This window comes from Pleurodeles waltl, chromosome 11 (genome assembly GCF_031143425.1).
Source record: "Pleurodeles waltl isolate 20211129_DDA chromosome 11, aPleWal1.hap1.20221129, whole genome shotgun sequence".
Lineage (NCBI taxonomy): Eukaryota > Metazoa > Chordata > Amphibia > Caudata > Salamandridae > Pleurodeles > Pleurodeles waltl.
The window spans coordinates 691,963,295-691,974,239 of record NC_090450.1 but is presented as its reverse complement, the minus strand read 5'-3'; the positions used below and the strand labels follow the sequence as shown (position 1 = coordinate 691,974,239).

Here is a 10,945-nt window from a genome sequence, read left to right as displayed (position 1 = left end):
GTTCTCCAAATTACTTGTCTGTACTGTCTCTGTAGAGAGGTAATTCACTTGCTTTGTTAATACTTTTTAATGTTTGTTTTAGGTATGAACAGTTTAGAGGATTTCAGTTGAATGACAGCTGTCCACCTTCCAAGTTAATTACATAGGAGGCATTATAGATCCATTGCTGCTTCCTGTCAAGGTAAATGTACTTTCTCCTTTTCGCTATAGTATAATTCATGAATGCATCTGATACCTACAGGTCAGGCTACTGATTTTTATTTTTTGTGATTTTCAAGAAGTCCCTGGTGTGGCCAGGGTACCAACAGCCTTGGAAGGGCAGTGCTTCTAGTGTGCATACCTGGTGTTTGGCACTACTCAGTGTGAAAGGTGACTCATCAGCTTGACAGGATTAATTCCTACCAACCCAACAAATTTCCTGCCTCTAGTATGCATTCATTGGGCAATAAAGACTGGCAAAGTACAGAAAAAATAGATTTTATTTGGGTAATAAAGACTGGCAAAGTACAAAGAAAAAAGCATTTTATTCTTACACAATATACAAAAATGCACTACATTCATCTAAGTCCACATGGAGGTGCGACATGCGGGCTAGTTTTGCTGCTTTCTAAGTCTTCCAAGGGTCCAGATCCAACTGCAACATGTCCCAAAGACAGACAAATATTCCTTCTTCAAATATCATTCATCACATATCAAACCAGAGGTCTGAACAAATCTCTTCAACAATCAGAATAAATAATCTGTAAAATAAACAATGCGTTGAGCGTTAACAGGGCTAGATAATGAATGAGGTCACAATAGCTTTTACATCCCAACCATACTTCTTCAAAACAAAGGCACATCCTGGAACCCTTAATTGTTCTTGATTGTTGATGATGTAAGATTGGGTATTAGGACAAGTTTTTCCTTTTCACAGACTTGCCCCTTAAAACACTGGCTTCCAGTATAGCGCTTTATCACCTGGGGGACAGCTAGTAAAAGGCCACTATTACCCAACCGTAACTCAGCAGGCTTATGAGAATTAAAAACAGACTTCACCCCGCGGGATCCCTTTGTCATCTATGCTTCACTCAAGTCTGGATAATAGGTTTGCCAGAACAATCTCCCATCTGGCATTGAGAACTATGAATAAACTGTTAGCTCGACGTTCTTAAATTTAGGTTGAAGAACTCCGGGTGGTAGAGCCTTAAGGGTCCAAGACATCCTCTTGTTGAACTCCACTGTCTTAAACATCTGAAGTGAAACTTCTTTTCTGGAATTTAGAAAAAAATCTAAAAAACATGGCTTTCCTATACATAACTGTCTGGCTAAAGTATGACATATGGTCAAAACATATCTTTGGTAATCAGTGCAACAGCACAAAAAGAAACTACCAGTCGCAGCTCGCGTGGATTCCTGGGAGCAGGGAGGCGCATGGGAGGGTGGGGCGGGTGTTGCGGGTCGCATAATAAACAGTTTTAAGAAAATAAAAATTTTAAAACGTACCTTGGCTCTCCCGCTCCTCGCCCCTCTGCAGGTTGCAGGCACTAGCTCCCAGCCTGCCCTGCGGCCAATCCTGACGCTGTTCAAAGCAGTGTCACGATTGGCTGGGAGTGCCCAGCCAGGGTGCTCCCAGGCAGGCTGGGAGCCTGTGCAGGCTCTCTCCAGCCCGACAACTGTGTTGCTGGGCTGGAGATAGTCTACAGCACGTGTGTGTTTGGCCGGCCCGAGACGACCGGCGAAACACACATGCGCTCTGAGGGGAGTGCACTCCCCTCTGCTCGTCACTCCCAAAGGCCCCGCCCCTTTCACAAGGAAGGGATAATTAACACTTTTTATTATCCCTTCCTTGTGAAAGGATTCGCAGTGGTTGCTGCTGGCGGGGGGAGGGGAGTGACACTCCTCTGCCTTTATGGAGGAGGCACCCCTGGAAACTACCCGGACTGACAAAAGAGCTTAACAAATACTATTCAATAAACTCAAAGCCTATGCACAGACCAGTTAACCGATGTACCTGGGATCTTTATTCTATTGCATGAACCAAGTGATCAATCCACATTCAGAATACAAGCTCACCAATAATTATTGTGCAGGTAGAAACTCCTAAGCAGCTTAGTTCATTTTCTTGTGACGCCTCCTTTTGGCTTCCTTTCGCAGACCATCCATATCGAAATAGGTGTTGCGGTCCAAAATAGTAGAAGAACAGATCATTGCGCCAAGTAATGCACCGGTAAAACCACACAGTGCAACATCCTGGCCTAGAGGAGAAAGCAGAAGAAGAAATAGAGACAGATTATACCTAATTCTTTCTTTCTGTGTCTGCACTTTATGAGATGTTATATTACAACTTGGGTGTCACGTTTTTTAATATCCAGCTGAGGAGTAGGGTTAGGCAAATGAAAGCACAATGACAGTAAACCTATAGGTCTTACCTGGGTCTTATTGAATGTTACATTATTGTTAATGTATTTATTTTACTAGGAGGATCAAAAACTAGGGACAACGAAACTGTCAGTGCTGGCTGGCAGTTATGCTGGCATTCTTTTGTTTTTCAGAGACAAATCCTCAAAGCACAATGGATTTTGAAAAAAAGAATTATGTCACTCAGATGCTCTAGTTTCACCAAGGACAATTTGTTTTTTTCTGTCAAAGCCTGCCATGCCTTACTTGGTTGTCCTAGGCCGCCCGTCTGATGCCTTTCAGCCACTGCTCTCGATGCAGACTGATGTGGGAAAAGGATTTCTACTGCATGGTCAGTAGAGGCTCTGACCATCATCAAAACCAACTATTTCATCCCTCTAAATGAAGGGAGAGCGTTAATGTGAACGGCAGGATCAGGCATCTGCCCATTTTTGGCAGATTCCGCCCTTCTGCCCACATCTAACTCAGTATTTTGCTATAATGAGATGTGTGTGTTTTTGTATAGTGTTATATATTGTGCTCTCAGGCATAAACTGATCATGTGACAGAAGGCATGCCAATAAATCTGTGAAACCCTACCTTACTACGAATCCTGTGCCATTCTGGAAATTGATAAGCCTAAAGAATCAAGCTACACAGAAACACAGGAAGGAAATGCATGAATCCGTTCTTACCTTCTTTAATGAGAACATAACAACCTATCTCTGTGTTGTGCAGCCACGGCCCCCCAACCCACTTTTGCCCCTCAAGAAGTGTGTCTGTCACTCTTCATTTTCAGGTCAGGCAGCCAGGAACTAGACATGAGCTATTTGCACAGGCTCCCAGCTACCTGAGCTGAACTTTGCTGGGCTGAAGAAGTCACAGCCAAAGAAACTCAAGCTGCATTTCACCCAGGAAGCTCAAGGGAACTGAAATGAATCTGGGTTATGTTAGGCTTCAAAGGGGGCAGTGTCTAGCAAGGTAGCTTGTCTTTTTCAGGACAGGGTAAAGATTGATCTACAAATCGTAATCATCATTATTCAATCTATAAAACACAAAGTGAAAAACCGTAGGGCTTGTGTGCTAACTGCACTCAAAGAGAAGAAGGGCTCGGATACTAATTGATTTCTACTCCCTCCTAAAAGCAGGAAGGTAACTGGTTTCAGTAGGGGCAGCGTGAGAGGAGTTCCACAGCTTACCTTTAAAGTACGTAAAGCATTAATCACTAGATGGCATATAATTAGTTTTTTGCTGAACTTCACTACATTTGCTTGTCCAATGGACTCCCTCTGCCAATATAGGGATTTTGAAAGCCCCAGGTAACATGTCGGTCGCCATTTGGGCACTACGGTTCCACTCTCAACAGTGGCATTTTTAGACTATCTACTGCAATCTGGTACCCTTGTGCACTCTTGTAATGGGGAATTTTTGGAACCTGCCTATGGTGGTCTTTAAGAAGCACTAGCCCTGTGTGGTCCAAAAAGACACCCAATGTTTTTCCTTTTTATTTTTTAAAGCGGTCTTGATCATTATATGTGTATGTATATTACACATTGGCAGTAGACAGTGTGCAGGTATGGTTAGGTCAACATTTCCATTGAAAAGCTTTTTTGTTTTGCAAATAACTCTGGTGCCAATTGACAAATCTACAAACAGTTTTCCAAAAAGCAATGTTATACACTTTGGCATATTCTGAGTTTCATGCAGATGTGCTAAGGGGGAGTCAGTGAGAACAATGGAGGTGTCAAAAAAAGTGGTTCTCATTTTAATTGTATTAGGACTTCTTGTTCTCTGCTAGAGAAGAAAATACAAAAGGAAAATTCACCACACTCTGCATTAAACTAGAGCTTTACGCATACAAGTACCATTGTTGGGTTTGGTGTAAATCCATTCAGTGTTGTGAGAAATTAGCGTTCTGTAGATAAAACTGAAGTTTACTCTTGGTGCAGAATACATTTGATTAAAATAAGCTAATTCCAATTCTGATGGTATTGAAGACTCAGCTGGCAAAAGGAAGAATAGTTGTAGGGTTACCTGTTTAAACCAAAATATTACTTGCGTGTTTTCTGCATAATTATGAAAAATAACCCTTTGTAAGAGAAGCAAGTAGTCATTTGGCTGAACATACACATAAAGTAGCTATGACGACAGACAAGAACCCAGGAGTACAGTCAACTGAGGATGGAATCTTCTAGATTCCAAGTAGTAAATTAAGAGTAAATGTCGAAGGTAGCAACTAACAGTAGTTAAATGCAGCTTGTACTTCTGGAAGCATTATCAGAGGAAGATCTTATCTTCAAGGTTATTTGAGATATATGTAGTATGAAGTAGCAGTTTGAATTCAGAACAGGTTGATGCCCAAAGGCGAAAGATACATTTGGAAAAAAAAATGATTTTGCCCAATCTGCATGTAAACATGCCTAGGTTAAGCATTCACATGCAAAGATTTTTTTAGAGGAGCATATTGGTTGCAACAATGATAATCAGGTGTGTTCCATACAGACAAATCCACAGATTTTGAGTTGCAGTTTACAAATCAGAATTCAGCAAAAAATACTTCATCTCCCTTTTCAATGAGACGCAAATTGGAGGATTTACAGTGTCTTGACCAGGACTCACTCTGGTTTTGCAAAAAAAAATAAGCTTTTCAACAAACCCTACAAGCAAATACCTGTCAGGTAGAGGTTTTCAATCGGCGTCTTTGCCCGGATGTTGGCGGTGACCTCAGCCGACAGACGGTCCAAGTCATGGTTGATACCATACCACTCGCCGCGGGGGGCTGCAATATAGTGCTGGTTGGTCAGAGGAGTACCTATGGAAATACAGTCAATCTACAGGAAGTGCAAAAAGAGAACTGTTAGAAGGAAGTGGATGGTGACAGAAACCCTCATAGGCCGTCAATTTAATAAAGAAGAAAGTCCATGGTTGCCGAACCCTTCAGGCCTTCAGATCAAAGCATGTTCAGAAAACGATTTACAGGTAAGTTAATCCCTATTATGCCTATTTGTATTGTTGAGAATTAAAGTACACAGGGTCTGCAGGCAACAACCTATCAAATGCTTGAATTTTCTGCCACCTGCTGACTGGATCCTGAACAGTCAATTTATTAGCGACATAAGCCTGTGGAGGCTACCTGTACATTTGGAATCAGGTTGGAATCAATTTATTTTTTCTCATGCCTTTGAAGCCAATATCGCCATTGTACAGAGAGCTGGAGGCTGCGTTTCTACACTTCCAGTGACCACTAACCTGCTCTTTTGAAGCACAAGAAATGCCAAGGTTATACTCCAAACCTACTGTAGATTCCCGCTATAAACAAAGTCCACTGTTTATGCCTCATTAAGATGTGGAGGGGCCACTGGTTTTCCAACAGCGAAGCCTCCACGGTCAGGAAAAATAATTGTCCATGGACAATTGTCCATAGGAAATTCCCTGCACGGACGGGTTTTATTTTGTTTTGCAGAAATAAACTTAATTCTACAAAACAATACAAAAATTATGCAAGGCTGATGTTAATGTTTTGATGACAATGCTCCAAGTAGCAGGTGACAGCTGCCCACCAGATTCTGCAGGACAATGAAAGCCTCCTGTCCATCCAAAGCTTGTACAATATGTATCAATCGGTTGTATAATAGTGGAAGACCACCTAATATTCAAAGACCACTTGATAATTTACATCATGATGTGCACTGTATAAAGTGTACATGACCATGCCATTGATATTCTTGTAGAAATATTGTTGCTCCATTTTTAATAAGGCTACATTATACAAATGTGTACGGTTGTATGCGTTCAACAATAATACATGCAAACAACGCTAAAAATTGCCAGCATCTACAGAGTGCAATCATCAGAAAAAAAGACTGCAAAATCGTATTCCTTGATAATGCTTTATATTAGACCATGAGTGGAACTGGTTTTTAATATTTTTAGATATATATAAGGCCACTTTAGATGCCTACCTTATCCTTTATTTTGGGGTAGAGTTTTGTGACAGTCTCAAGCATGGATTCTGTAAATGTGTTCTTGAGGCTATCGTAATCCACTCCTCGTTTCTTCACGTTTAGGTCCTTCCACTCTTCAAACCACTCGTAGGGTGCAAAAGTGAGCACCGTCACAGTAGATCGGCCTGCAAGCAAGCACAAAAGGGGCACGTTAATGGCAGGTTGCTGACGGGTGTTAGCTGCAAGCCAGATACAGAGGTAATAGGGCCTGGGATGGCGTTAAAGTGTGCTGGCCAGCTTGAGTTGAGATCTGGTAAATGTTAGCTTTCTCTTGAGCTGGACTTCAGTAGAATTCATGGCCTAAGAGTAGAAAGTGTGGTCCATATATAGTAGGCATTATTCAGCAGGATGCATGGCTTAGTTTTTGCTGTGTTTTAGGAATAGAGGTGGGGAAGAGACAGCAGGTGTGGTTTAGCGATTGTGTGTACCTGCAATACATGTGGCCTAATATTAGAAAAAATGGCCTAGATAAACACATGCTTACACAATAATGGGGTTATCCTGAAGAAAAGCATTGTCTAGAAATAGGAGATGATGCCCACATATAGGAGACCTAGAAATAGTTGTGTCTTAGAGACCGGAGATGTGGTTTAGCAATAGGGTATAGCCTAAAGATGTGTTGCTTAGCAACCCAGGATGCAGCTTAGAGATAGCCACCAGTACCTATCACTTGGGCATGGCCTTGACTGGTGTATTATCATTCTAGGGATGAGAGCCAAGGTTTACAAAAAAGGATATGGCCTTGTGTTAGTGAGCGGACTAACGTTTGGTGTTGTTTAGCATTAGACAAAGTGGTCTAGCAGTGGGGCCGTGCTTAGAGTCAAGAAGCTAGATTTATAAGAAAGGGGTTAAATGTGAGCAGAAGAGTACAGATACACAAAAATGTCCTCTGGTACTCCTGCTACATTTCCTGCATAAGCCATTCTTCTGATTGGCAGTGAGAACGGGAAGGGAATGCCATGCCCAGCCATGCCTGCAAACATAGAGAGGTGCTGTTGCTGTATCTAAACACTTTGACCTGTCTGATCATCTGTCTCTTATGCTCCTTGATGGCACGGGGTGTGTACAAAAAAGAGGTGGGCTTGCCGTGACTCAGTACAGGGGTTCACTTCTGATCTACCATGAAGGAAGCGCAAGAGTGGAGCTAAGACCATTTTGAGTTGATTAAAGGGACTTGTGAACCTACACTAAAGATTGTGCATTGAGACCGAAACAAAAAATGTATTAAGTTGTGCCAACAAATAGCATCCCACGGTGAGGCCCAACAGACGCTGGAGATGTCTTGGTATTCATTCAAGTTGAGCAATAGGGTGTGGCCTTTGAAATGCTAGCACTATGCATGTAATGGCATAGAACAACGTATAGTCAGTTTAGGAAACGCTTGGTGACTCCTGATTGGTTGGCAGTTAAAGGGACTGTTTCAGAAAAGGTAGGCAAGTATGTGAATGGGGTAACTTACAGGAAGGAGTAGGTATACAAAGGATTTTGAGTTGTATAAAAGATGGTGATAGAAATGTCATGGAAGGTGCACATGAGGATGGGTTGCACATGCTCTAGGAGGCACTAAGGAAATTGAGGCTGGTGATGAAGTGTTGAATGATTTCAATAATTCTAGAGAAATATCTGCAATACTGGAGAATACAGGGGAGGGAACATTGGGCAATAACCTTAGGTATAGTAGTAGTAAAATCAGAATGCAACAATGTGCCAAGAATATTTTGAGGTTTTCAGAGGGTTCTCTGCTTTTCCTTTTTTTCCTTGCACTTTACGACTGTATGACCTTAGATTTAGCTTGCTTTGCGTGTGCCCTTAGTTACTGTGTTGTGTGGTGGCACCCAGTGATTACACATATATGATATTAGTTGGGACTCTTACGCTTGCTTTGGGTTGCAGTGTCTGGGAAGGATAATGTGTTTGTAGCAGCTGATGTCATAATGGAATGCCACTGTCAGTGGAAAGGAAATTAAGAAGTCGAGGGGGAGACAGATAGGAATGTACACTGATGTGAAAAGAGGTTTGTGCAAAATAAACAAGTACTGTTGCTACAATTTCTGCATTATTCATTCTTTGGTCTTACTGCCTCGAAGCCACAGTGGAGAATCTCACCTACCTGGAAACCTCTGTTCCCAGGTGGGATCCTTTGCAGATGGTGAGGCCACGTACATACTTGGGACATGAGCAGCTGCATCCTCTTTACTGGCGCCCAAGTAATTTCCTTTTCTGAAACAAGAAGTAGACCAATCATTTATGGGACCCCCAAGTGCTACCCCTCACCCGTTCTTGGCTAACCAAACCGATCCCATTAATAAAGTGTGGTGCTTATCCCCATGTACCTAGATAATTATGTAATAGAGGCCCATAAACTTACAATCACTGCCCCACCTGCCGGCACTAGGAATATCATGTCTGAATTGTCTTTGTACTTACAGCTTATTGATATTCTTATCAGGGAATAAATAATAGTTGCTGGCTGTGAGTCCCAGCTCCTCCTTGGTGCCCTTGATTCCCAAGAAGAGGCTTATTCCAGCAAGACCATGCTTGACCATACCGAGCTGAGACCGGATGCCTAGGGATGAATACAAAAAGACCAGTTAGCCACTATATGATGCAGCAAGCCACTTCTGCAGTGCACATCATAGGAGGGAGATACAGGATTTGAGATATCACAGAACATACTATACACACTCACAAGAGTCTATAAACTCATAGGAGTGATGATCAAAAACACAATAGCAAGAAGAAAGGTAGTGTAGACAATCTCGGCAAAGAAAAACGATTACACTTATACAAATCACTAAATGCAAAAGTGTAGTTTTAAATTGATTCACAGTAGAAACAAGAGGTTTACACAGTAGCCACCTTTCCAGCCAACTTCCTGCAGTTCTCTCAGCCCACAAAGCAGGCCTAGCATAACTGACTTCCACTGAAGCACAGCTCAAGAGAAAGCTAATATTCAGCAGATCTCAACTGAAGCCAACCAGAACACTTAAACATCATTGCAGACTGGAGTACCTCTGTGTCTGGCTCACAGCCAACACCGGGCAGTAACGTGGCCTTAAGGTCCCCCCAGAAAGAAGTGAGAAAATATAAACCTATTCACTGAAGAGAGCTATGGGGAATGTAAAGACCGTTACGAGACAGGGCAGTCAGTAAATCATTTGTGGGCAGGCTAGGGCACCCAGTAATTCATTGGCTCTCGATCTATGATTCAGTGGTGATAATTTGAGCAGGGGAGGAGGGATCCACACTCATTCGCACCCATGCAATCACCAGCATGCAGACATTCACCCATCATTTTCAAGCACATACACATAGGCATTTACCGCATGCACTCACAAATACACATAAGCTCATGCATACACGCAGCAAACATTTAAAAAATGTACTGGGCCACAGCAGGGATCTCGGATGGTGGGAAGGAAGCCTCAGTGGTTGCTGATGAGTGGGACAGCCGCCTCCTCTTACTAGCAGACCATAATATGGGTCAGCCAATAAGAGGATGTGGCAGTCCCTTACTTATCACAGACTGGGATGGGGTCAGTGAGACTGCTGACCCCACCCCACTCTATGAATCTGGACACTCGGCCATGGGCACTTCAGGCTTAAAACTGAAGCACCCATGTCCGAGGCTATCTGGGATGCTCCCTCTTGTCATGAGGGGGAGGATCCCCAAGAGCTTTGCCCAGCTGAGGAGGTTGCGCCCACAGGGCTATGACACCTTCAGCCTGGCAAAGTTCAGCTCAGGCTGCCAGGCACCTGTGCATTTTGCGCAAGTACAGTACCTGGCTACCTGCCCTGAACATGAAGAGTGTCCCTCAGGCTGACATTTGCTTATCCTACCAGACACTCTTCACGTTTGCAAAAAGGTGGGATGGGGGGCTTTGCCCTTAAGTATGAGCTGCAACTTTGCAACTGGAATGTTTGAAAGGGGTAAAAAATTTAACCAGACCATTGTGGGCCCCATCTGACCAGGGTTCTGAAATTGCCACACCTGTGTACTCTTGTTAAATTCCAGGTGAAACAAAACCACTCTACCCCTCAACTAATGGCAACGTATTGATACTTTCCATGAAAAAACAGACACAAACCATGGATGTTTCTGCAACAAGTGTCCAAGATGCAATTTACACGTTACATGGATTTACCTGGTAAACTCTGCACTTCCGGGGGCAAAAGCTTCTCATATGTGTTAAAGATCCCAGCATCCGAAATAACAATTGGGGCTAGAATGTTCACCAGGGCCTGGCCTTTAGTTTGTACACTGACTCCTATAATGTAAAAAAGGTTCCCGTCAATGTAGAGTGGATAATAGAAACATAGCAGGGATTATTTTTTTTTTACACAATCGACATCACAAACTATTTCATATCCGGAACGAAACTCTACTTTCTTTGATTGCACTAGTTTGTCCAGATTTCCTGAAAATTTTGCTGTTTTGCAATTTGTTCTTTTCTAAAAACTTTTCCTATCAAGGTGGCTACAGAGTTTTTAGTTTAAGGGTGCACCCTCAGAGGACCAAGCAAGCTGATTTAGCTGTCACAGTGACTGACATGGTTTCAGAA

The 10,945-nt window shown here is 42.7% G+C and overlaps 1 protein-coding gene across 1 annotated transcript in view; it reads right to left on the bottom strand.

Moving 5' to 3' along the window:
• Positions 1 to 461: 461 nt before the first annotated feature.
• Positions 462 to 10,945, bottom strand: part of LOC138265982 (all-trans-retinol 13,14-reductase-like) — a 49,157-nt gene continuing 38,673 nt past the window's right edge. Inside the window, exons 6-12 of the mRNA XM_069214228.1 lie at positions 10,529 to 10,651; positions 8,811 to 8,949; positions 8,494 to 8,603; positions 6,342 to 6,508; positions 5,051 to 5,210; positions 2,056 to 2,237; positions 462 to 740 (exon numbers count right to left, since the gene is read on the bottom strand). Of these exons, the coding sequence (XP_069070329.1) occupies positions 2,092 to 2,237; positions 5,051 to 5,210; positions 6,342 to 6,508; positions 8,494 to 8,603; positions 8,811 to 8,949; positions 10,529 to 10,651 (845 nt within the window). The 3' untranslated portion in view covers positions 462 to 740; positions 2,056 to 2,091. The remainder of the gene's footprint in view (positions 741 to 2,055; positions 2,238 to 5,050; positions 5,211 to 6,341; positions 6,509 to 8,493; positions 8,604 to 8,810; positions 8,950 to 10,528; positions 10,652 to 10,945) is intronic.